A 24336-nucleotide genomic window follows, 5' to 3' on the forward strand; every position below is an offset into this window, starting at 1 on the left:
GGATGGTTGGAGTATGGAGGCAGATAGCGAAAATGAAATTGAGGAAGAAACTGAAGATATTGAGCGAATAGCTATTGACGCTATTCGGCCATGTCTGACTTTGCATCGCCGGTAAAATGTGCAGACCAAACGATCGGGGCTTTCGCATTGACACTGGAGCAACTTAAATCCGTTGATTGTTAAGTGTTTTTTTGGCATTAAATTTGGGTGTTAGGGAAACGCTGGATGCAAATACAGCCACACAGTTACATACAGCAAGCCTAAATAGCATGTTAGCATCGATTAGCTGGCAGTCATGCCGCGACCAAATATGTCTGATTAGCACATAAGTCAATAACATCAACAAAACTCACCTTTGTGATTTCGTTGACTTTATCGTTGGAAATGCATCTGCAGGATATCCATACATCTGTGCCATGTCTGCCTTAGCACCGCCGGTAAAATGTGCAGACACTCCGGCACATTCAATGGGGGTCTGGCGGCACATTTTTTTGACTTTATCGTTGGAAATGCATCTGCTTTGAGTGTCGCAGGATATTAATGAGTGTACAAAGCAAACGTCCTGACCTCAATTTGGCTCAGTGTGCCAAACACTCCACCTACAGGAAACAGATGTTTGAACAATAACGAACATAACAGGAAACCAAGCAAACACTGCACATACAGGAAACAGATGCTTGAGCAACAACCAACTTAACAGGAAACCAAGAGTACTTCCTAGACACGAGACAAATAGCAACTGACGTCAGTCAGTAGACTGACCAATCAGATAACTACTAGCACCGTGTATATAAGCTGCTGTACAACAAACTCTCAGACAGATCGCTTTGGGTTTTCCTGGTACTACTGTTCAAGTGTACTATACGATCTCCGCTCTCTGCAGACTGCGTTAAATAAAATACTTCTACTTGACTCAACTCCTGCCTCCTCGAATTGTTTTCCTGCTCCCGGCCCGGGTGAGACGGCACTAAAAATGCGTCTCAACAATTTGGGGGCTCATCCCGGAATCGAGGGAGTTGTGAGGAGAACATCGAGAGGACCATTCGGACCTAAAAATGTTCTTCATGGACAAAGGACAAAGACACTAGCCGGCACTTACAAATAAGGTAAGCAGAAACCTGTTAAAACAAATTCTGCATATTGGAAACTACTAAAATAGTGTCCTGTCCTATGTACTTGTAAGAAAACATAAAAACTAAAAGAGTCAGTAGAAGTGTAAATCTAAAATAACTTCGATACAGGAGGAATACACAGTAACCTCGAGAGTGGGGTAACTCCACCTGAGATCCGACGGGGTCCAGGAGCGGTTAGTACCGCGGCTGGGTTAGAGTCCCGGGGGTTGAGGTCCCTAAATTCTAGTTGTTGTTACGATATGAAAACTCCAAAAACGTTTGGGAAAATAGGTTTATAAACCTTGGAGAGATTGAAATATCGCTGTATAAAACTCCTCAAAACAACAAAATAGGTTGTTTTATGAAGGAAAAATGAAGGGAGAAGAAAAATACAGTTGAAGGAAACTGCAGTTGAAAACAGAGACTGAGTAGTCTTTCGATAACACAACTTTAAGCTAAAGAAAATACTGTGTGGGTATCGAATGTGTATGTGACACTAACTTTGTGTGTGTATTTTAAGTGTTGTTGAGGTAAGAAGGGAAGTGGGGAGAATAAGACTCTGAGTAAATCGTTGTGTGAATACTCGTCGTGTGCTGGGTCTGCGGCTGATGAACTGACGGGATACCTAACGGTGTAAACGAACGTCGTTCATTCGCTACAGTTTAGGGCGGGGTGGGCGGTGAAAACCGTCCATATCTGACCAACAGACACGCAGCGAGGGCTAAATCACCCAGTTGATGAGCGAGACATCTTATCTTTGGAGTAAACGCTGTGGTTCTTGTGATAGGACACCCAGTGGGAGACCGGACCGACCTTTAGGGCCGGCCTAGAAGCTTGTCTCTCAGAAAACCGAAGTGGGCTAACGCAGCTATCTCCGGGAAGATTGTTGTCGCAATAAAACTGTGGAGCTCAGAGTCTAGTTAAAATGAAAGGAGAGTTTGATAGAGAAATAGATGATGATGGATGGGGCCTGGTCAGCCCATATGTCACCCTATTGACCCAAATTGGATCCACAGCTAATGCCCTAGCTGCTACATCAAAGCCAACAGATAAAGAGAAGAAAGTAACAAAAGCAAAACAAAATTTAGAACAACTTATTCAGGACATGGGGAAAACATTGGAACATATAGGGCCCTTAGGACAATTGATACTTGATAAGATGAACACAGCAGCTATAAAGAGAGATGAAGCGGAAGAGCAGGGAAAGATTGCAGGTTTGTTGCAGAAGTCCAGTTGGAGGAAAAAAGGAGCGCGACTGGGAGAAGGAGCAACAGGAGTGGGCTGAACTGTTGATCTGCTGGCAAAGCACCAAACATCTGCACCAAAAGGAGCTTCACTCCAAATCAGTAACTGCACCTCATGTCCCCACATGTCCTCCACCCTATGCGCCTCCAACCCACGGCATGTATCCCACATTTTACATTGAAAGAGGCACATTCTGGCATTGGGAGATTTCCGCGCTGTTGCTGCTCGGTGCATGACCCAGACTAATCTTAGAGATGTAGAGACGGACGCAAAAACTCTAACACTGTCCGATGAGGTCAGATTCACCCAACTATGCACTGCTCTTGGTGCTGCAATGCGTAGTCATTTCCCACTGCCTAATTCAGCCGTTATGCCTAAAATTAGATGGGACCCCAAACAAAACCCCAGGCAGTTTTTATGTGAAGCCAAAGAGGCCTGGACCAATCAAACCGGCCAGTACCCCGGTAACACTGGGTCACAGGCCGAGTGGTTCCGACAAGCAGTTCTGAGTGGAGTGCCTGAGTCAGTGCAAACAGCCATGAAAAGTAACCCTGACATGTTAGGATGTCAACTTTGTACATGGGAGAAGCATCTCGTTCATCACCTTACCACGGCTCAAGACAAAACACAACAAGATGAGAAAGACAAAGCAGATTTGCAGGCACAATCACTGAAGTTAGAACTAGCCAAAGCTAGAGATGACTTAAACGACAAAATGAAGGGCAAGAAAGATCAGGTCAAGGTTATGTCTCAAACTGTACAGCAGTGGGACGGCGATAACGTTCAGGAGTCTGGGACGCCACATTTCAGAAGAAGGGGAGGAAAAAATAGGGGAAGGGGACGCCCACGGGGTGGAGGAAGGAGAGGGTTTTCCGGGGGCAGGCCTCAAGGAGGAAACCAAGGCTGTTTCCTGTGTGGGGACTCCTCCCATTGGGTGAGGGAGTGCCCATATAACCCTGTTCAGTCACAAGGAGGGTTTCCACAGAGAGGAGGAGTTCAGAACAGGGGAGGAACACACCCTCCTCAGTCTCAAGGGAGAGGACCCGCACCACAGTTCCCCTTGTGGCAAGACACTGAGTGACACGCTCCACAGAGAAGCCCTGGACAGCACCTTACGGCAGAACCGGTGCTGTCAGTGACAGTAAATCAGGACTTGCTGCCTTTCTTAGTGGATACCGGTGCTACCGTCTCCACTATCAAGACTGTGGAAAAGAAGCTGCTTACATCAGACGTCATAACAGTCATGGGTTTCTCTGGGGTTCCTACTATGCTGCCTTACACCAAGCCTCTCACAACAAGGCTTGGCAATTAGACTGTGTTGCATCCTTTCATCTACTCCCCTGAGGTACCTTCCAACCTGCTGGGGAGAGACCTCCTGACTCGATTGGGGGCTACTATTCTCTGCTCGCCTGACGGACTAACAGTCTCATTCCCTGATGGAACATCTCTACCCTGCGCCAGTATTGAGTCTTCACATTCAAGCCAATACATGATTCAGCCAGTTGCAGACAGATCGGCTGACATCTACTGGGGTCTCCTACACAGAGAAACTAGTGATAAAGGTGGAATCCTGTCGGCTTACCTGACTTGGAAACCCTGGATCTCCCAAATACACCCCTATGTGGCCCCTCCTGACCCTCCACATATGACATTGTTTTATGATAGAGAGGATACACAGTGGTATAAGGAACAGTTTAGCAGGGACATAGAGGGTACTAATTGGGCTCTTTCCACTAATAACATTTATGTGGCTCCCATAGGTGTAGCGGCAGAAGTTTCTCTCACCCCAGAACAACTACAGTGGTACATGATGAGTGACGAGGCTTCCCCCCATGTGTCTTTAGCCTTACATCCAGAGCACCAAGCCAAAGAGCTGGGTTCTATAGTTAAAACAGCACAACTGCAAACTGATTGGCAGAGGGTTGGCTCTTCGTTGTGGTATTCACCCGCAACTCAAATCTACAAAATACAGGTTTCTTGCACTGACCACGCTCTCCTTGAACACGCTCAAATCTCCCGCCACCATGGCCGAGAGAAAACAGATCACCCCGAAGCAGCATTGTTGTTAGATTCACTGCCTGACTCACTATGGTCCACTGGGCCCACGGATGTTGGCCTAGTCGACTGCCCCCCAGTTACTTTCAAGCTGAAAAATAACAACCCAGTGTGGGTTCCCCAATACCCAAGTAAAAAAGACGCCGAAATCGGCATTGCAGATACCATTGAAGGTCTATTTGAAAAGGGGGTGTTGGTAGAAACATCCTCGGAATGGAACGCTCCCATATGGCCCATTGAAAAAAAGGGCACTGGTAAATATCGCATGGTTCATGATCTTAGGGCCATTAACTCTGCGTTATGCACGCAAACCATCCCAGTTCCCAACCCTTACGTTGCGTTGACTAATCTTGATCCTAGCCACCAATGGTTCACCTGTATCGACCTCGCTAATGCATTTTTCTGCCTACAACTAGCCGAAGAATGTAGAAACATTTTTGCCTTCACCTACCGAGGGGTCCAACTGACCTATTCTCGTCTTCCTCAGGGATTTGCTCTATCCCCTGGCCTATTTAATCAGGTATTAAAGGATGTTTTGACGGATTGTGCTACCACCTGGAATAAAAAACATAGCACTAACTGAGGCGCACGGAGTGGGACATGTCGGGGCTGCACAGATGCAGAGAAACCTCGAAAATTGGTGGCACCCATTTTTGAAAGATATGCGTAAATATCATGTACATACTTGCCCTGAATGCACCATGTATAATGCACGACCAACAGTCAGACCGCATCCTGGACGTTTCCCTCTCGAGACGAAAACAGGGAAAGAAATCATCATAGATTACACAGATATGGTGAACTCAGTAAAAGGGTACAGGTATATGTTGGTATGTGTGGATGCGTATTCAGGTTGGCCAGAGGTACTCCCTACAAAAAGGGAAGACAGTAAGACAGTGGTGAAGTTTTTGGTAAACCAGTATATCCCCAGACATGGTTTTCCTGAGAAAATCCGATCAGATAATGGTACACATTTCAAAAACCATGATCTGCAAAAGGTTGAAGAAATGCTGGGGTTGAAACACAAGTTTGGTTCGGTCTACCACCCACAATCCCAAGGAAAGGTTGAAAGGATGAACCAAACACTCAAATCTAAATTGGCAAAAATCTGTGCACAGACCAAAATGAATTGGCTAGATGCGCTACCCCTTGCCCTCATGTCTGTTCGAAGCTCAATAAACCAAAGCACGGCCTTTACTCCCTTTGAGCTGACCACAGGCAGGAGGTTTCCAGGGCCCCAGTCCAAGCTTATTGGAATCAAAGGTGATGATCAGTCAATAACCCACACGCAGTATTTCCATGCTTTACAAACCCTTGTTGCAGAGTATGCCAAGCAGGTGGGGGAGAGAAACAAGGAAGACACAGCGACCCCACCAAGCACAGAGTGGGTCCTACTGAAGGTGCTCAAGCGAAAGTGGACCGAACCCAGGTGGACGGGTCCACATCGAGTGACTGAACGCACCTCGCATGCTGTTCGGCTGAACGGCAAGGGAGACACGTAGTTCCACTGGAGCCAGTGTGCAGCGGCGGACGCCCCTGCACGCACGTTGGGAGAGACACGTACCGAGTTACGTGAACAACAACAACGGGAGAAGACCACCAATCAACAAGGGGCAGAATAATCCCCTGGTGGCATCAGGGTGAGGTAGTCTACCCAAAATCCCTGTGGGAGGAGGTGAAATAGCGCTCCTCTCCTACACGTGGTGTGCCAAATCACCAACCAGATTCGTCGAGGGACCAAGAAGATCGTGACAACCATCGACCTCCTTATTCTCTGTTGGTTTGGGGTACTCATGGTCTTTCTTTGGGCCCTGATACATCTGTCCATCACGGGTACAACTCAAGTTTAAGGTGCCACTAAGTATTAGTACTTAGTCGAATTTTTAAGTACATATTATACGATGTTTTGATTTGTGATCTCTTTAATAGAGATCAAAAGGGGGATTCATGAGTGTACAAAGCAAACGTCCTGACCTCAATTTGGCTCAGTGTGCCAAACACTGCACCTACAGGAAACAGATGTTTGAACAATAACGAACATAACAGGAAACCAAGCAAACACTGCACATACAGGAAACAGATAGTTGAGAGCAACAACCAACTTAACAGGAAACCAAGAGTACTTCCTAGACACGAGACAGATAGCAACTGACGTCAGTCAGTAGACTGACCAATCAGATAACTACTAGCACAGTGTATATAAGCTGCTGTACAACAAACTCTCAGACAGATCGCTTTGGGTTTTCCTGGTACTACTGTTCAAGTGTACTATACGATCTCCGCTCTCTGCAGACTGCATTAAATAAAATACTTCTACTTGACTCAACTCCTGCCTCCTCGAATTGTTTTCCTGCTCCCGGCACGGGTGAGACGGCACTAAAAATGCGTCTCAACAATTTGCACACAATCTTGCCATCTCTGTAGTAGCATAGCTTTCGTTGGTAAAGTGTGCGGAACAAATGACTGACCATTTCGTCTGCTTTCCCCACACCCTTGTAGTTTGAACAAATTTCGTCCAATTTCTTGCCACTTTCGCATCTTTGGGCCAGTGGTGCAACTTGAATCCCTCCCTGTTAGTGTTGTTACACCCTCCGACAACACACCGACGAGGCATGATGTCTCCAAGGTACGGAAAATAGTCGAAAAAACTGAAAATAACAGAGCTGTTTGTGATGTGTTTGAGAAAATGGCGGCTTTATTACCTATGTGACGTCAAGTTCTGACGTAATCGCTCCGAGAGCGATAAATAGAAAGGCGTTTAATTCGCCAAAATTCACCCATTTAGAGTTCGGGAATCGGTTAAAAAAATATATGGTCTTTTTTCTGCAACATCAAAGTATATATTAACACTTACATAGGTCTGGTGATAATGTTCCCCTTTAAAAGTCTAAATTATAGTATATATTATGGTGTTTATTTATCATTATTATTGTTTCACTGCCTTTTATTTAATTTGTTTCCTGTGTTTTTCCCCTCATTTTGTACATGGTACGCAATTTAAAAGAAATGTTGAAAAGCCAGACAAAGGGCATGTTTCAGGTAGCCAGCTACTTTTGCCGTGTAGCTTGTAGCGTAGCTTGCTACAGTTCTATGGGGATTGCTTCCCCTGTTGCATAGCTACATTTAATAAAGAGTAACTTGTAGCTTAGCTAACTACATTTTCATGGTAGCATGCCCATCACTGTTAACACTACTAAATCTTCCAGAAGACCCGACATTTGACTGTTCAACAAAAGAACGCGGGTAGAGTCTAACACAATCTAGGATACTCTAACACCAACTATATACAATTTCTGTGTGACCATTTTTAAATAAATGATGTAAATCATCCCAACCAGCCTGATACTTGTAACTATCGAATAAAATAATGTGGGCATTAAACAGCAGAGATTTTGTATTAGATTGTGTAAACATAAAGCAGTGGTTCTGAATGAACATTGACTAACACATGCATGTTTCTACTGTGGAATTAGTGTGACAGTTTAAATGAAACCGGGGTTGGATTTATGTTTTTTCCACAATAGAACCGAAGAGAAGCCAAATAGCATTAGGTTTAAAATGCAAGAGAAAAAAGAGAAATATAATGGAGGGGAAGCAGTATGTTTGTCATGGGGGAAGGGCTGCCGCAAGCCCAGAACAATACGTCATCTGTCCTCTTTCAGGTCCGTAGTGCTGTGATAAGTGAGGCTGCCCCGGCCGTTGCAAGCACACTGCATTCTTTCTCTTGTGAAGCAACTTGGGCAACTCTTAAAATGTCTGGAAGAGGCAAAGGAGGCAAAGGTCTTGGAAAAGGAGGTGCAAAGCGTCACCGCAAAGTTCTCCGCGATAACATCCAGGGTATCACCAAGCCTGCAATCCGTCGTCTGGCTCGCCGTGGAGGTGTCAAGCGAATCTCTGGTTTGATCTACGAGGAGACTCGTGGTGTGTTGAAAGTATTCTTGGAGAACGTCATCCGTGACGCTGTCACCTACACCGAGCATGCCAAAAGGAAGACCGTGACTGCCATGGATGTGGTCTATGCCCTCAAGAGACAAGGCCGTACCCTGTATGGCTTTGGAGGCTAAACATTTCAATCAACCTTACAAACACAAAGGTCCTTTTAAGGACCACACACTAGTTCTACTGAAAGTGTTCCTTTCAATGACTTACAAATGCTTTTATATTTGATTTGATTACTATTTTGCAGTATATTTAGTTATGCACCACATACTAACACATAGCAAATGTGATTTATATAGGCCTTAACTATGAAGAGACTATGATTTTCACAAAAAAATAGTCAGTAAGCTAGAAGGCCTTCCTGACACTAACCCTGATCTGATTGGCTATCTTAACTGTCTGTCAAATGTTTGTCTCCATTCACTGACGCCCACGTTGTTGATTCTGAAGGCTTTGAGCAGATTTGGTACAGCATGGCAACATAAGCTAGCTGAATTCTGATTGGATAAAAACTATAACCTTAAAAAAAGCGCTGGAAGGAGCATACTATAAATTTAAGAGAATATGAATGCTTTTACATGTTTAGAGAAAGTACATTTAAAAATACTTTTATCTTTAATTATGATAATGATTTCTGGTTATGTTAGACCAACAGAGAAGGAAAGCCTTGCTGGCCTTGACGGCCCACCATTGCTGTTAGGTAGAGGAGACATGGACATCAGCGTGGATCTACGGGAGCTTCATCGTTCAACGCACATGTAAGCAAATGGGCCCCATGATCATTTCGGGTCCGTCAAAATATATTTTCATGTATTACATATGGCTTATTATTCGCGCACTATCGACAAACGATGCACTGAAAATTTGGCCATCTTAAATGCTAATCCAAACCAGATATTGTGATGAAATATCAATTACACATGAATGATCTAGCTTGCCCAAAGCTGAAGAAAAAAATCACATTGAGGTCGCTTAGCGTTTAGACATTTAAAAATATCAGATTCTAATGGCATTCAGGACTACCTCCTGATGTGGCCTGAATCTGATGAAAAAATATCAGAATTAAACACTTTGGAGCATTCTGTAATGCCCCTTATTTGTAAAAATATATATATATAGGTTCTAACACCTGTGTCACTTATCTATATAAAATCCTATAGTTTCCCGTATTTTTCCCACAAAATGTCCCAAATTTTGAAATTCAAATGTTGACAGTAAGGATTTGACCCCACATCTTAGCCCTCCCGCCTCCTCTTCTCTTTCTTCTCCAGTAAACCTTAACAGGCTTAGCCCAACTGTGTAGGATTCAAGTATTCAAGGAACTTTATTGTCATACCAGCACAAGTCACTTCATGTAAGACGTTATGTAATGTCCATCCATCCATCCATTTTGTACCGCTTATTCCCTTTTTTGAGGTCGTGGGGGGCGCTGGCGCCTTTCTCAGCGTCTCCCTGAAAAAAAAAAAGTTTGCTGACATCAAGGTCTACTCATATCTGATAGCATATGATTATCTATCTATCTATCTATCTATCTATCTATCTATCTATCTATCTATCTATCTATCTATCTATCTATCTATCTATCTATCTATCTATCTATCTGTCTATATATATAAGGTTATACAAAAAACATTGTCCATATGGTTTATTTCTTAGTTGTTGCTGCATTCTTAAAATTACATGTTAGAACAAAGAAGTCCCATGGGATGGTGGGGGAAGGACTGCTGACTGGAGGCCCGCCCAGACAGATACTCAACTCTCCTCTCTTAGGTCCGCAGTCATGCAATAGCTGCAAGCTCAGCCAGTCTTCCAGTTAGTCAGTCTTCATTATTGCTAGCTATCATAGAACATGTCTGGAAGAGGCAAAGGAGGTAAAGGCTTAGGGAAGGGAGGCGCCAAGCGTCATCGCAAAGTTCTGCGTGATAATATCCAGGGAATCACCAAGCCCGCTATCCGCCGCTTGGCTCGTCGCGGTGGGGTAAAGCGTATCTCCGGTCTGATCTATGAGGAAACTCGCGGAGTGTTGAAGGTGTTCTTGGAGAATGTCATCCGTGATGCTGTCACCTACACTGAGCACGCCAAGAGGAAGACGGTGACTGCCATGGATGTTGTGTATGCCCTCAAGAGACAAGGTCGTACTCTGTACGGATTTGGAGGCTAAACTCTACTCTACACTGTACAATCTTCTCAAAATCAACGGTCCTTTTAAGGGCCACGTACTATGTCTGCCGAGAGCGTATTTTCCAACTACTATAAATGTGTTTGTATTTAATGCTTACTCATAAAAAACAAACAAGTGACAAGTATGTGACCGCTTAGAGCAGGGGTCAGGAACCTTTTTGGCTGAGAGAGCTATGAAAGCCAAATATTTTAAAATGTTTTTCCGTGAGAGCCATTTGATATTTTTTGACACTGAATACAACTACATGTGTGCATTTTTAAGTAAGACCAATATTTTTAGAGTGTGATAAGTCCCTTTTTCTTTTCAATAACATTGTTATTCTGAAGCTAACCCAATGATAAATAAAATACTTCTTACCATAAATGTGACTTCTTGAACAGGTGCAGTAGAAATCGGATTGATGGATTAAAATGCATTAAAATGTTTTATATTTTGACACTGTGATTACCAGCGTAATTATTCATTACTTATCGTGTTAAGCAATGTCAGCTAAGATTTATCTGAGAGCCAGATACAGTCATCAAAAGAGCCACCTCTGGCTCGAGGGCCATAGGTTCCCTACCCCTGGCTTAGAGCATATTTGCTGTCTCATCTCAAATAGTTTAATACAATTGACCCACTGTGTTTGAATCACTCTTGTTAAAATAGTTTTTAGATTTTCCAGATGATATTGGTGTGTTTTTGATTTATTTCTGACATGCTTAACAATTTGCATAGAAACATCATGTGGTTATATTTACAGAATTCAGCATGTCAGAAGCGATTTAGGAAGAAATTGGATTTATAAACCATTTCACCTCTTTGACTCCTGTCTGTTACAGGAAATTAATGTACACCATCATTTTACATGTTTAAATGTAAACGGTCACTAATTTAAACTAAGTTCAATGGATGCTATTTAGCATGTAAACCCCATTTATAAAATGAATAAAATATTTGAAATGAAATATTAAGATTTGATCTGAATAATTTTTGAAAGCTTTTGTTTGTGTTGGCATATGTTAATATGTCTGCTTTGAAAGGCAGCGTGTTTTAGACCTTATACTGTATGTGTTTATTCTAAAGTGGGTGAGAAGAATTGGATTTTATTTACAGGGTGTCAGAATCAGAATAAGATATGTGTGAAGATAACTCCCTATTTTCATCTATTTACAGAATATAAATACACTGGGATTGTATGGTGTGTTCTCCAGAAGCCCGTATGTTGTTTGCTGGCTGAAATCAGTGTAAGTACTTCCAAGAGAACTGGAACCTATATGACATTTTGAATCAATCTCAGTCAAAGTTTTGTCTTTTAACTTACGTAATTAAAAGGAAATGAAAAGTATTGTATACAAAACTACCCTATTCACCTATATATCTTTATGTACATCAGTGCATGACATAAAGCTCAATTTTGAAAATGTTAATTGCATTCCATTATAAAATCTAGCAGCTAAACACACATTTCTCTAACGGCTATCACGTGACTGTTAATGTCGCAGTCCCGCGCATTTTTGTTAGACCGTCTCCCAGTGCAAAATAACTTCAGCCAATCAACAATCGGCGTCGCCACAGTTAGTTTTGCATAGGCCGTCTTCAAGAGCACAACTCCCCCCTGGTGTTGCAACAATCTGCTAAGCAGTCAGCACCATGCCCGAACCAGCGAAGTCAGCGCCCAAGAAGGGCTCAAAGAAAGCCGTCACCAAGGCGGCCGGCAAAGGAAAAGGAAAGAGGAGAAAGACAAGGAAGGAGAGTTATGCCATCTATGTCTACAAGGTCCTGAAGCAGGTGCACCCTGACACCGGCATCTCTTCCAAGGCCATGAGCATCATGAACTCCTTCGTCAATGACATCTTCGAACGCATTGCTTCTGAGGCGTCACGCCTGGCTCACTACAATAAGAGATCCACCATCTCTTCCAGAGAGATTCAGACCGCTGTCCGTCTTCTGCTGCCCGGTGAACTAGCTAAACACGCTGTATCTGAGGGCACTAAGGCTGTGACCAAGTACACCAGCTCCAAGTAAAATAGTCTAACGAACTCAACGTCAAAACGGCTCTTTTAAGAGCCACTCACTTCTTCAGAAGAGAAAGTTGCAGATAATCTTGAATTTTATTTTGACAATACATCAGTAAAAAGGTCTGTATTTTATGGATGAGCAGTTCCACTGACTTTTAAAGAATTCATATTAGGATGACTTGCTGCTGATCTGAAACTTTGTGCAATATGTATCTAATGATCGTGGTAATAAATTGTATAAAATAAAGGTTGCTGCTCCCTAGCTGTCATGTAGAAATGCATAGAATGCATTTGTTTAATATCAACCACCGTATTTCCTTGAATTACCACCGGGGCGCTAATTAATTTAAAACCTCTTCTCACTTCTGTGCTTACCAAAGACGTGATAAAAGTAAGCATGCGCTAATTAATTTAAAACCTCTTCTTACTCCGGCACTTACCAAAGGTATGCAGTAAAAAATTGAGTGTGATGTAAGCTTGGACCTTAAATCCTACTGAGTAGCTCTTAATCTTCTTCCCTTTATGCGATTTCTGATTACTGGTATTGAAATCAGCCTCCATTTTGAAAATGATGACAGGGGAAGTATCACTCGTGACGTCACAAGTTTGACCAGGCGGTAATACTAAGCATGCGCTAATTATTTTGGGAAGCGAGTTTGACCCGGCAGTAATTCAAGGCAGGCGCATACTATACCCCATGCGGCAATTCAAGGAAATACGGTATGTAATAGCTTACAATAACAGTAGACATACACTTGCTGTCTTATAATACACAATCACCCGTCTTAACTGACAGTCATTTTCTTGCTTGTGCATTGAAAAGTAGTTCACACCAATTGCATTTGGTTTTCACAAGATTATTTTATACCATCCCCATTAATACTAAACATCTAAATTAACTACAGCAGTGATTATAAAAATGTGGTATGTGTACCACTAGTGCTATGTGGGCTCCATTTAGGTGGATGCCAAATAATTTAGATACAGTGTTTCATTTTCCTTTATGCAAACACTAGTACTGTTGAAACTGTGGGTAATGTTAAATTGGCCAAAATATCAGCTATATTTGTTCAATAATACCCCTGTCTTATTTTAATGAACACTTAGGCCTACTATGATACTGTACAATAATGTTGGTCATTATTGAAGTACATGGAGAGTCAATTTTTTTCCGAGGTGGTACTTGGAGAAAAAAGTTGGAGAACCACTGTACCAAAGTATCAAAAGTGTTGATATTTTGATTTGAGAATCAATATTAGAAGATAAAGTTCTGGAAGCACCTGGGTCGATATTTTAGTATCAATCCCCACATCACTAATAACTATCCACAGTCTTACATGTGTGCATATTTTAATAATGACTTAGCTATGCCTCACATTACAAAGGTCCTGAGTAGTCCTGGGTTCATTCCTGGGCTCGGGATCTTTCTGTGTGGAGTTTGCATGTTCTCTGGCTTTCTCCCACTGCCAAAAACATGCACTTGGGGATAGATTGATTGGTAACACTAAATTGGCCCTGGAGTGTGAATGTTGTCTGTCAATCTGTGTTGGCCCTGCAATGAGGTAGCGACTTGTCCAGGGTGTACTCCGCCGTGATATGCCCGAATTCCGATGTGATATGCTCCAGCACCCCCCGCGACCACAAAAGGGACAATCGGTAGAAAATGGATGGATGTTGTGTGCATGGAAAGTAAGTTTATTAAAAATAATAATAAAAATAATTGAAATGAGTATCTATTCTGTTGGGAATGTCACAAAGCACATAATGTATCCCATGCACTGAATTGTGGTGACTTCTGATCAGAAAACTGAGTCAATATAAAGGCAGTCTGGTACTATCATCCATTCAAATGCTCCACCTGGCATGTCTGTGATTGTATCATAAACTGCACTTTGTATACAATTCACTTGGGGTGTGGGAAAAAATCGATTCGAATACGAATCGAATCATTTACATTGTGCGATTCAGAATCGATTCTCATTTTTAAAAAATCGATTTCTTTTTTTTTTTTTTTTTTTTTTTTTTATCAATCCAACAAACCACTACACAGCAATACCATAATGTGATCCAATTCCAAAACCAAACCTGACCCAGCAACACTCAGAACTGCAATAAACAGAGCAATTGAGAGGAGACACAAACACGACACAGAACAAACCAAAAGTAGTGAAACAACAATGAATATTATCAACAACAGTATCAATATTAGTTATAATTTCAGCATAGCAGTGATTAAAAATCCCTCATTGACATTATCATTTGACATTTATAAACATTTAAAAAGTGTCACAGTGGCTTGAACTTGCATTGCATCTCATAAGCTTGACAACACACTGTGTCTAATATTTTCACAAAGATAAAATAACTCATATTTTTGGTTTGTTTGATAGTTTACTGCAATCAGTTGATAAAACATTGTCCTTTACAATTATAAAACCTTTTTTCAAAACAATCTACTACCCTGCTAGCATGTCAGCAGACTGGGGTAGATCCTGCTGAAATCTATGTATTGAATGAATACAGAATCCTTTTGAATCGGAAAAATATCGTTTTTGAATCGAGAATCAAATCGAATCGAAAAAATCTATACATTGTCGAATCGTGAGCCCAATAATCGATATTGAACCGAATCGTGGGACACCCAAAGATTCACAGCCCTACTATTCACCCATCGTGCATAAGGATGATCACAGTGCTGAACCAGTATAGACATAACAAGACAGCAGGAGGGTCCTGCAAAGCTGCCGAAGCAATAAAAACAATGCAAGAAGACAATACAATACTTATTTAAAGGGAATTGATTATTTTTTTCAGACTTCCGTGTCCGCATTACCGTCCTTTTTTTTCACACACATAACAACAATTCAGATAAATCGAACCCCAAAAATCTAATATTTACACACATGAGCATTGCACATCATGTTTCAAAGGTGTCCAGAAAAGGGACAGCGCTCACATGTTAAATGTTAAACACAATTAGATTCCTACAATAGAAAATCACACAAAAGACAATGTTTTTAATTTGTAAATGGTAAAATCGTTGCACTTGTATAGTGCTTTTCTACCCCTTTTTAAGGAGCTGTCACGCCAAATTTCTTCCCTCTACAAAAACCTCCCCCCCCATTTAATTCCGGGGTCATGATTAATACAGATGTTTTGTTGACGCTATATTATAAAAATATAACGCTATATTATAAAAATACAGATGTTTTGTTAACGCTATGTTGTAAAAAAAAAATTTAAAATGAAAAAAACAATTTACAAACACAAGCTATGGGATGACGTAAGAGGAAACGTGAGGAAACGTGACCCCGGAAGTAAATGTGTAATCCCATAGCTTGTGTTTGTAAATAGTTTTTTGAATTATTTTTCTTTACAATATAGCGTTAACAAAACATCTGTATTTTTATAATATAGCGTTATATTTTTTATAATATAGCGTTAACAAAATGTCTGTATTAATATTGACCCCGGAAGTAAATGGGGGGGGGGGAGAAATTTGGCGTGACAGAGCCCAAAGCGCTTTGACAGTATTTCCACATTCACCCATTCACACACACATTCACACACTGATGGCGGGAGCTGCCATGCTCACCAGGACCCATCAGGAGCAAGGGTGCTCAAGGACACAACTTGCACATACTTATGTTTATATGACACACCAGCAGATATTATTATATATTGTATTTGATTCCCCAATAAAGGCGTACAATAGCTAGAAAGCATGTAATTTGATTGACTTTCCTTATTATTTCTGTTTAAGGTCAAACATTTCATGTCATTACCAAGTATAGGGTGTATGAAATTGCCCAGATGTATGATTATTTCATAAGTAAAAATAGAAACATTTCCACACACAATAATACATTATTATGACATAAAATAATACCTGTAAATACCAGGCTGTATTGAAGCTGCATTAAAACTTACCAACGCTAGATGTCGCTGTAGAGTTGTCATTGACGATTGGCTCAATTCTCAGTCTTCTCCTCCAATAGTTGTTTAGCACCAGGGCGCGTTCTCCTCAAACGAACCAATAAGCGCTCTCTGGTGTAAATAAAAGAGCAGTTCGCGGCTGTTGAAGACATCTCTCAGCGTAAATCACAATGGCGAGAACCAAGCAGACAGCACGTAAGTCCACTGGCGGCAAGGCCCCCAGGAAGCAGCTGGCCACAAAGGCCGCCCGTAAAAGCGCGCCAGCAACCGGCGGTGTGAAGAAACCTCACCGTTACAGGCCCGGCACCGTGGCTCTCAGGGAGATCCGCCGGTACCAGAAGTCCACCGAGCTGCTGATCCGCAAACTGCCCTTCCAGCGTCTGGTGAGGGAAATCGCTCAAGACTTCAAAACGGACCTGCGCTTCCAGAGCTCGGCTGTCATGGCGCTGCAGGAGTCCAGCGAGGCTTATCTGGTGGGTCTGTTCGAGGACACCAACTTGTGCGCCATCCACGCCAAGAGAGTGACCATCATGCCCAAAGATATCCAGCTGGCCCGACGCATTCGCGGCGAGAGAGCTTAAGCTACAAAGTCTTCATCACCACAACGGCTCTTTTCAGAGCCACCACGTTGTCCACTACACGAGTTTATCCTCAACATCTCACTTAGACAATGTGACCGACTCTATTGCCCCTAACCTGACTCCTTGGACAGTTTACCCTAATATGCGATGCAGGCTGTGACCACTAGATGATGCTATTACATCACCTACTGTACAGTCTGACCCACCTGTACATTTGTTAGACTGTATGCGCTCTAAGGCCTTGTCCAAACGAGGATGAAAAGGCATATTTGGGATTTAAATAATCTCCATCCACACGAGTATAGTTTTAAAAAGGTATTTCTGCACGCAAACACACTCATTTGCTGTCATGCACATTTCGTCTATCCATCCATCCATTTCCTACCGCTTATTCCCTTTTGGGGTCGCGGGGGGTGCTGGCGCCTATCTCAGCTACAATCGGGCGGAAGGCGGGGTACACCCTGGACAAGTCGCCACCTGGGTGTGAGTTTTCCTTGCCCTTTTGTGGGTTCTTCCGAGGATGTTGTAGTCGTAATGATTTGTGCAGTCCTTTGAGACATTTGTGATTTGGGGCTATATAAATAAACATTGATTGATTGATTGATTGATAATCACCTGAAAAAAGCAGCAAAACCCCACTTGGTGGCATTACAACTTCTTTGATTATTCTGATATACTTGACATGTACATTATCTTTAAAGGCCTACTGAAACCCACTACTACTGAACACGCAGTCTGATAGTTTATATATCAATGATGAAATATTAACATTGCAACACATGCCAATACGGCCTTTTTAGTTTGCTAAATTGCAATTTTTAATTTCCTGGGACCTTTTTCTTAAACGTCACGTAATGATGACGTGTACGCGTGTCGTCACAGGCTGTTATGAATATTAGCGCCGCGCACAGACACAGCTAAAAGTCGTCTGCTTCAATGGCATAATTACACAGTATTTTGGAGATCTGTGTTGCTGAATCTTTTGCAATTTGGTCTATTAATATTGGAGAAGTCAAAGTAGAAAGACAGAGTTGGGAAGCTTAAGCCTTTAGCCACACAAACACACAGTGATTCCTTGTTTAAAATTCACGGACGTGAAACTTTACTATGGATCCCAGCGAACATGGATCACAACCGAATGTCAACCAGCGGGTTTCGTTGAGAAAATTGTGGTTAAAAAGTCGCCTGTTACCGGATATCAGCTGAGCTTGTGCCTCCCGTACTGCTGCCGTCGACTTCCCCGAGTGGACGTACACTTCCGACTATCAGGTATTGTTAAACTCACTAAAACACTGGCAACACAATAGAAAGATGAGGGATTTCCCAGAATGATTCTATTAAATGTCTCTTAAAACATCTGAATCCGTCTCAATGCATTTTTTTTTTGTTTTTTGTTTTTTTCTAGTACGTCGCTATCAATATCCTCAAACACAAATCCTCGCTTAAATTAATGGGAAAATTGTCATTTTCTCAGTCTGAAAAGCTGTTTTTGTTGGAGGCTCCCATTAAAATCAATGTGAATATATGAGGAGCCATCAACATGTGACGTCATCGTCTGCGACTTCGGGTAGAGGCAGGGCTTTTCTCCAGTTGCGAACTCATCATGGATGTTCTCTACTAAATCCTTTCAGCAAAAATATGGCAATATCTCAAAATGATCAAATATGACACATAGAATGGACCTGCTATCCCTGTTTAGATAAGAAAATCTAATTTCAGTAGGCCTTTAAAACCAGCCTGCACCTACACAGAGCCCTGGGCACATTGTGTATCTTTTTTCTCTCCGGTGTGCGCACATGCCTGTGCTGCTGAAACCCAAAACTCATAGAATTCTATCATGTTTAGCAAGATGGTGATAAATTGCATGTGCAGTGAAGTGTAAGTTATTTCTAAAATCAACACGCACTAACGAGCCAAGGAAAATCTTTTGCATGTTTAAAGTGCCTAAATAAAGCGCACAGACGTGCATGTGCTTCTGCAAAACTCTTGTGGAATTATAAAGCACCTAATAATGGATATAATGATATAGTATATTTGCAATGAAGTGTATATTGTCTTTAACATCAGTACACACTACAAGGAGGACGCTATCATGTTTTTTTTAGTTGTTTGGTCACTTTTCACTTGTGTGCACGGTCGCGCCCGGCTCCATCCATCCATCCATCCATTTTCTACCGCTTATTCCCATATTGCACCTTTCTTATGACACATGTCAAAGTTGGTGGTTCCCCCCAGAGATCATATCCAAAACAGCTGGCGGGAATGTCGCAAAGCCCATTTTGATGTATTTGTATTAATGTTGAGTGAAAATAGCATGTTTACGTTCAAACACAGTAATTACTCTTATAGTAGGTTTAAATCCAGCGGAACAGTGTTGCTGAGCTTTGGAAATGACAGCGAACAGTGACAGTGACATCATAAGTCTCCTTTTGTGCGGTGTACATGTATACGCTAAGCGGAGAGTTTTGGAACTTTACACTTTGGCCAGCGTTTGCAAAACTCTGCGTTTTTAAAGACTAAAGTATGAATTTCCGTGTGGACAAGAGGCCTGAACATAGAGATAAGTATGCGCTTATTAAGTATACGTGTTGGTGTGGACATGGCCTAACACCAGGTATTTTTCCTGCGTCCACCAAGTGAAAGTTGACCACATAGATTTGAAAATGAGTGCTATGTTAAAGCAATGCAACAGTAACAAAAAATGTCCTCCCTAATTTCCCAATGAAAATTCAATCTATAAGTGGCAAAATAAACCAGCAGTTGCATACAATTGTCACATTCACATAATTTCACTTAAAAGGCCGATATACGATCTGCCCTTCTTTCTCAAATCCTAAATTTCAATGTGTAATCTATTGTTACTTCATAATGCTTGAATGCAATAACTATAAACTGGAAAAGCAAAAATGCCACCCAAAACCTTCCTGTCTTTCTAAACAATGGTGATATATTGTTGATTTTTTTTCTTAATGTAGCAGCATACCTTACCTTAGGTCGTTCTGTCCTCTAGAGCAGTGGTTTTCAACCTTTTTTCAGTAATGTACCCCCTGTGAACAGTTTTTAATTCAAGTACCCCCCAATCAGAGCAAATCATTTTTGGTTGAAAAAAAAGAGATGAAGAAGTAAAATACAGCACTATGTCATCACTTTCTGATTTAGTAAATTGTACAACAGTGCAAAATATTGCTCATTTGTAAAGGTCTTTCTTGAACTATTTGGAAAAATAGACATAAAAATAACTAAAAACGTTTTGAAAAGTAAACAAGTGATTCAAATATAAATAAAGATTTCTACACATAAAAGTAATCATCAACTTAAATTACCCTCTTTGGGGATTGTAATAGAGATCCATCTGGATTCGTGAAATTAATTCAAAACTTTTCTTCACAAAAAAATTAATCTTTAACATCAATATTTATGGAACATTTCTACAAAAAATCAAGCTGTCAACACAGAAGATAGCATTGTTGTATTTTTTTTTCACTATTTATGAATTTACATTCATATTTTGTTGAAGTATTATTCAATAAATATATTTATAAATTATTTTAGAATTATTGCTATTTTTAGAATATTAAAAAAAAAAAATCTCACATACCCCTTGGCATACCTTCAAGTACCCCCAGAGGTACGCGTACCCCCATTTGAGAACCACTGTTCTAGAGCAGTACATGGTCCCCAGCCTTTTTTTGCACCACGGAACAGTTTAACGTATAGGCATTATTTTCAGGGACCGTCTTTCCACTTGTGCCAGATAAATACAGCAAAAATAAGTGCATGAAAAATACAACTCACTACAACGCTGAATTAGTGGGAGCCCTGGGCTTCTTTCTTTGCAATGATATGCAGACGGAAATCAGCCTTTGGCTACAATGTGTGTCATTTATAATTCATATGTTCATTAATGTGCATTGTATCATGTCGCAAAGTTCCTATGAGGAGTTTTATTGTACAACTATAATCAATCTTATTGGTGCCTCTATTCTTTTTATAGTTTCTGTAGGAGGGCAAACATGACACAAATATTCTAATTATTAATTAGTTCCATTAATGCATTAATGTCTGTGATGAGTCGTGTGATGTGATCGATATTGAACAGACAGCACTATTAAGCAGGTATGTGAACCCTGATATGCACGTTCCATTCTGTTGTTTTTTTCCAATCCTCTTAATAAAAATTGGATTTCTATAATTTAATTAATGCAACGAAACATAACCAATTAATATTTTAATGGAAGTTGAACTGAAAGGACCATCCCACAACAAAGTAATAATAAAATAATAATAAACATTTATTCTTGAATGTTCAATATGTATTTGTAGCCGACTTAGTCATTTTGATAGTAGGCTAATACAGTTAATATTGCCTACATTATAAGGGCTTATATAAGGATTTAATTTTTTTTGCTGCTCGAGATAGATTTGTTTTTTGGTCCAATAAGGCTCTTTCAAGGTGAAAGAGAAGTCAGAGAAAATCCACTCGTTTACAAAATATTAAAAGTTTCTCTGCGGCCCGTAGCAAATGCGTCACGGAGCGGTACCAGATCCGCCAACAGTAACCGTATGATTAACACATTTGTGAAATTAAACACAAAAATATGGAACATATCATTCTCATCAGCTAGTATTTATCGTACCCAAAGTAAGATTGAGTGTAATGATCATTGGCATCATTTAAGAATGTAAGGCAATCAAGGGAACTAATTGATTCTTCTTTGAGTGGTCCTCCCAGTCAACAACAGATTGCAAATGTGTCGAATTAAAACATAAAACAAACTATTGAATAGTTGTTTTTTATTATACAGCGAGGAGCATATTGGTTTTATAGAATGACAATAAAAAGACTCATTCAAAAAGCACATGTTTAATATCATGACAATACATTTCTGGCTTTTAGTATTGAGCAACTACATATTTTTTATCATGCAAAGTTCTCCGTGATAACATCCAGGGAATCACCATCATTTTTAATGTTATGGTAAAGCATAAAATAATGAATATTTCAAAACGACTTTGAGTGACGTTGAAGTAGCCATTTTCTGATTGGCCGAACTTTTTCCCGCTTCAGTTAACCAATCATTGCACACCGGTCTTGTGTATATACAGTCTGTTCCCTTACTTGGTTGTTATTGAGTTACTTCTCACTCAAGTATATACCATGTCTGGACGCGGCAAAACTGGCGGTAAGGCGAGAGCCAAGGCTAAGACCCGATCATCCCGGGCTGGGCTTCAGTTCCCGGTGGGTCGTGTCCACAGGCTGCTCCGCAAAGGCAACTACGGCGAGCGTATCGGTGCCGGCGCCCCTGTCTACCTGGCGGCAGTGCTCGAGTATTTGACTGCTGAGATCTTGGAGTTGGCCGGCAACGCTGCTCGCGACAATAAGAAAACTAGGATCATCCCCCGCCATCTGCAGCTGGCCGTCCGTAATGACGAGGAGCTCAACAAACTCCTTGGCGGAGTGACTATTGCCCAGGGCGGTGTTTTACCCAACATCCAGGCTGTCCTTCTGCCCAAGAAGACCGAGAAGGCTGCCAAGAAGTAAGATTTGTCTGCCAGGAAGACCCCCAAAACGGCTCTTTTAAGAGCCACCCACTTCTACGTAACGAGCTTGATTCCATTGAAGTGCCTTTGAAAACATCACTCAATGTATTACATGGCTGTCATCCTGTGCGCAATACACTCAACCAATCTGACGGCCTCTGATAAAAATGGTTAAGTTTTGAAGAATGCTAGAGCCAAACCAAGATTGGTCACTGGTTAATATTGGATGATTCTGTACCCCAGTGGCATTACAAAGTATGGGAATTACATGAAAGCATTCAGTCTGTACCCAAATTTATTAGTATAATATAATGTATAATTGCAATGTCTTAATTTGTGTATAAACTTGCATAGTGTGCAGATATTGGGTGATCATGTTTCTTTAAAATGAAATGATTTTTGTCATACAAACTTAGTGCAAAATAATTTATATTGGAAGAATGTTAATGTTTTCAGAAGACGAAATACTTTTTAATCCCTGAGGGGAAATTACAAGATTGTTTTATTGAAAACATTTTATTAATGCTTATTGGCTGTATACATGTCAAAGTTCTTCATTGTAACAAGCATGTCATAAATCACTTCAGGCCAGGATTTTATTCCACTCTTTTTGTCAATAATTCCAAAAAACGATTAAAACACAATTATAAGCAGAATGTAATGTCTTTATTCGATTCAATTACTAGTCTATTATGTTCGATTGGAACTTGAACATGTATTCCAAAATTGAGAGTGAGTTAAAATTCCTCAATTGTTTGGTTTGCATTTAAATTACATGGTAATCTGATGTAATACAATCATATACACTTACATTTCACCATGTACCTGCTATTTGCACGAGTAATTGCACCAATTCAATAACATTTAATACAACAATGCAAAATAAAGAATGTCATTCATTCACGTTGAAGTCATGGGGGAGGGGTGCTGCTCACTGAATGACTGGCCAACCCAGTTGATGGAACAATCCTCTCTCAGGTCCGCAGTTAAGTATTAAATACGCCTCTCAACGACACAGTGATTAGTACATTCTGATAACGTCAGTCTTACATCATGTCTGGAAGAGGCAAAGGGGGGAAGGGACTCGGCAAAGGTGGCGCCAAGAGGCACCGTAAAGTACTCCGTGATAACATCCAGGGTATCACCAAACCAGCGATCCGTCGTCTGGCTCGTCGCGGCGGAGTCAAGCGAATCTCCGGCCTGATCTATGAAGAGACTCGCGGGGTTCTGAAGGTTTTCCTGGAGAACGTCATTCGTGACGCTGTCACCTACACGGAGCATGCAAAGAGAAAGACCGTGACCGCCATGGATGTGGTCTATGCACTCAAGCGGCAGGGACGTACCCTGTACGGCTTTGGAGGATAAACAGATCGCTTTCAAATACTCAAAATCAAAGGTCCTTTTAAGGGCCACCCACACCACTAAGGGTACATGTCCCCACTTAATTATACCTCAAATGTGATATTAATCAATTTTTTTATACCCCAGCTGCAATCGCAGTCAAGGTGCATGAACGATTAACAATGAACCAGAACAAAGGATCATAAGAATAAAACAGGTCATTTAAGATGAAACGTTGTGACATCTCACTTGACTGACTCAATTTCTAATTGACAAGTGATGTATGTGCATAAAAAGGGCTCCCAAACAGACGGCTACCATTGTTCACTCAAAAGAGCTGTTTAAAAATCCTAATTTGTTCGCACACATCCTCCGATGTAAGCAAGGGAGCATTAAAAAATAGC

At 41.2% G+C, this 24336-nt stretch overlaps 3 protein-coding genes and 1 pseudogene across 3 annotated transcripts; all 4 read left to right on the forward strand.

The window, feature by feature from the left end:
- The first annotated feature begins 8141 nt into the window (after positions 1 to 8141).
- On the forward strand, positions 8142 to 8495 carry LOC133536269 (histone H4). Its single transcript, XM_061876679.1, has one exon. It carries the CDS (start codon positions 8165 to 8167, stop codon positions 8474 to 8476), a length of 312 nt encoding a protein of 103 aa, XP_061732663.1. The 5' UTR covers positions 8142 to 8164; the 3' UTR covers positions 8477 to 8495.
- Positions 8496 to 10139: 1644 nt separating this feature from the next.
- On the forward strand, positions 10140 to 24126 carry LOC133536271 (uncharacterized; annotated as a pseudogene).
- LOC133536596 (histone H2B 1/2-like) lies at positions 12158 to 13010 on the forward strand. Its single transcript, XM_061877230.1, has one exon. It carries the CDS (start codon positions 12166 to 12168, stop codon positions 12538 to 12540), a length of 375 nt encoding a protein of 124 aa, XP_061733214.1. The 5' UTR covers positions 12158 to 12165; the 3' UTR covers positions 12541 to 13010.
- Positions 22194 to 23265, forward strand: LOC133536270 (histone H2A). The gene has a single exon (XM_061876680.1). The coding sequence runs from the start codon at positions 22209 to 22211 to the stop codon at positions 22590 to 22592; it is 384 nt and encodes a 127-aa protein (XP_061732664.1). The 5' UTR covers positions 22194 to 22208; the 3' UTR covers positions 22593 to 23265.
- Positions 24127 to 24336: the final 210 nt, after the last annotated feature.

Source organism: Nerophis ophidion, linkage group LG17 (assembly GCF_033978795.1).
Source record: "Nerophis ophidion isolate RoL-2023_Sa linkage group LG17, RoL_Noph_v1.0, whole genome shotgun sequence".
Taxonomy (NCBI): domain Eukaryota; kingdom Metazoa; phylum Chordata; class Actinopteri; order Syngnathiformes; family Syngnathidae; genus Nerophis; species Nerophis ophidion.

Excerpts from the sequence above, each read along its gene's own strand:
- LOC133536596 (XM_061877230.1), top strand. The coding sequence starts at position 12,166 with ATGCCCGAACCAGCGAAGTCAGCGCCCAAGAAGGGCTCAAAGAAAGCC.
- LOC133536269 (XM_061876679.1), top strand. The coding sequence starts at position 8,165 with ATGTCTGGAAGAGGCAAAGGAGGCAAAGGTCTTGGAAAAGGAGGTGCA.
- LOC133536270 (XM_061876680.1), top strand. The coding sequence starts at position 22,209 with ATGTCTGGACGCGGCAAAACTGGCGGTAAGGCGAGAGCCAAGGCTAAG.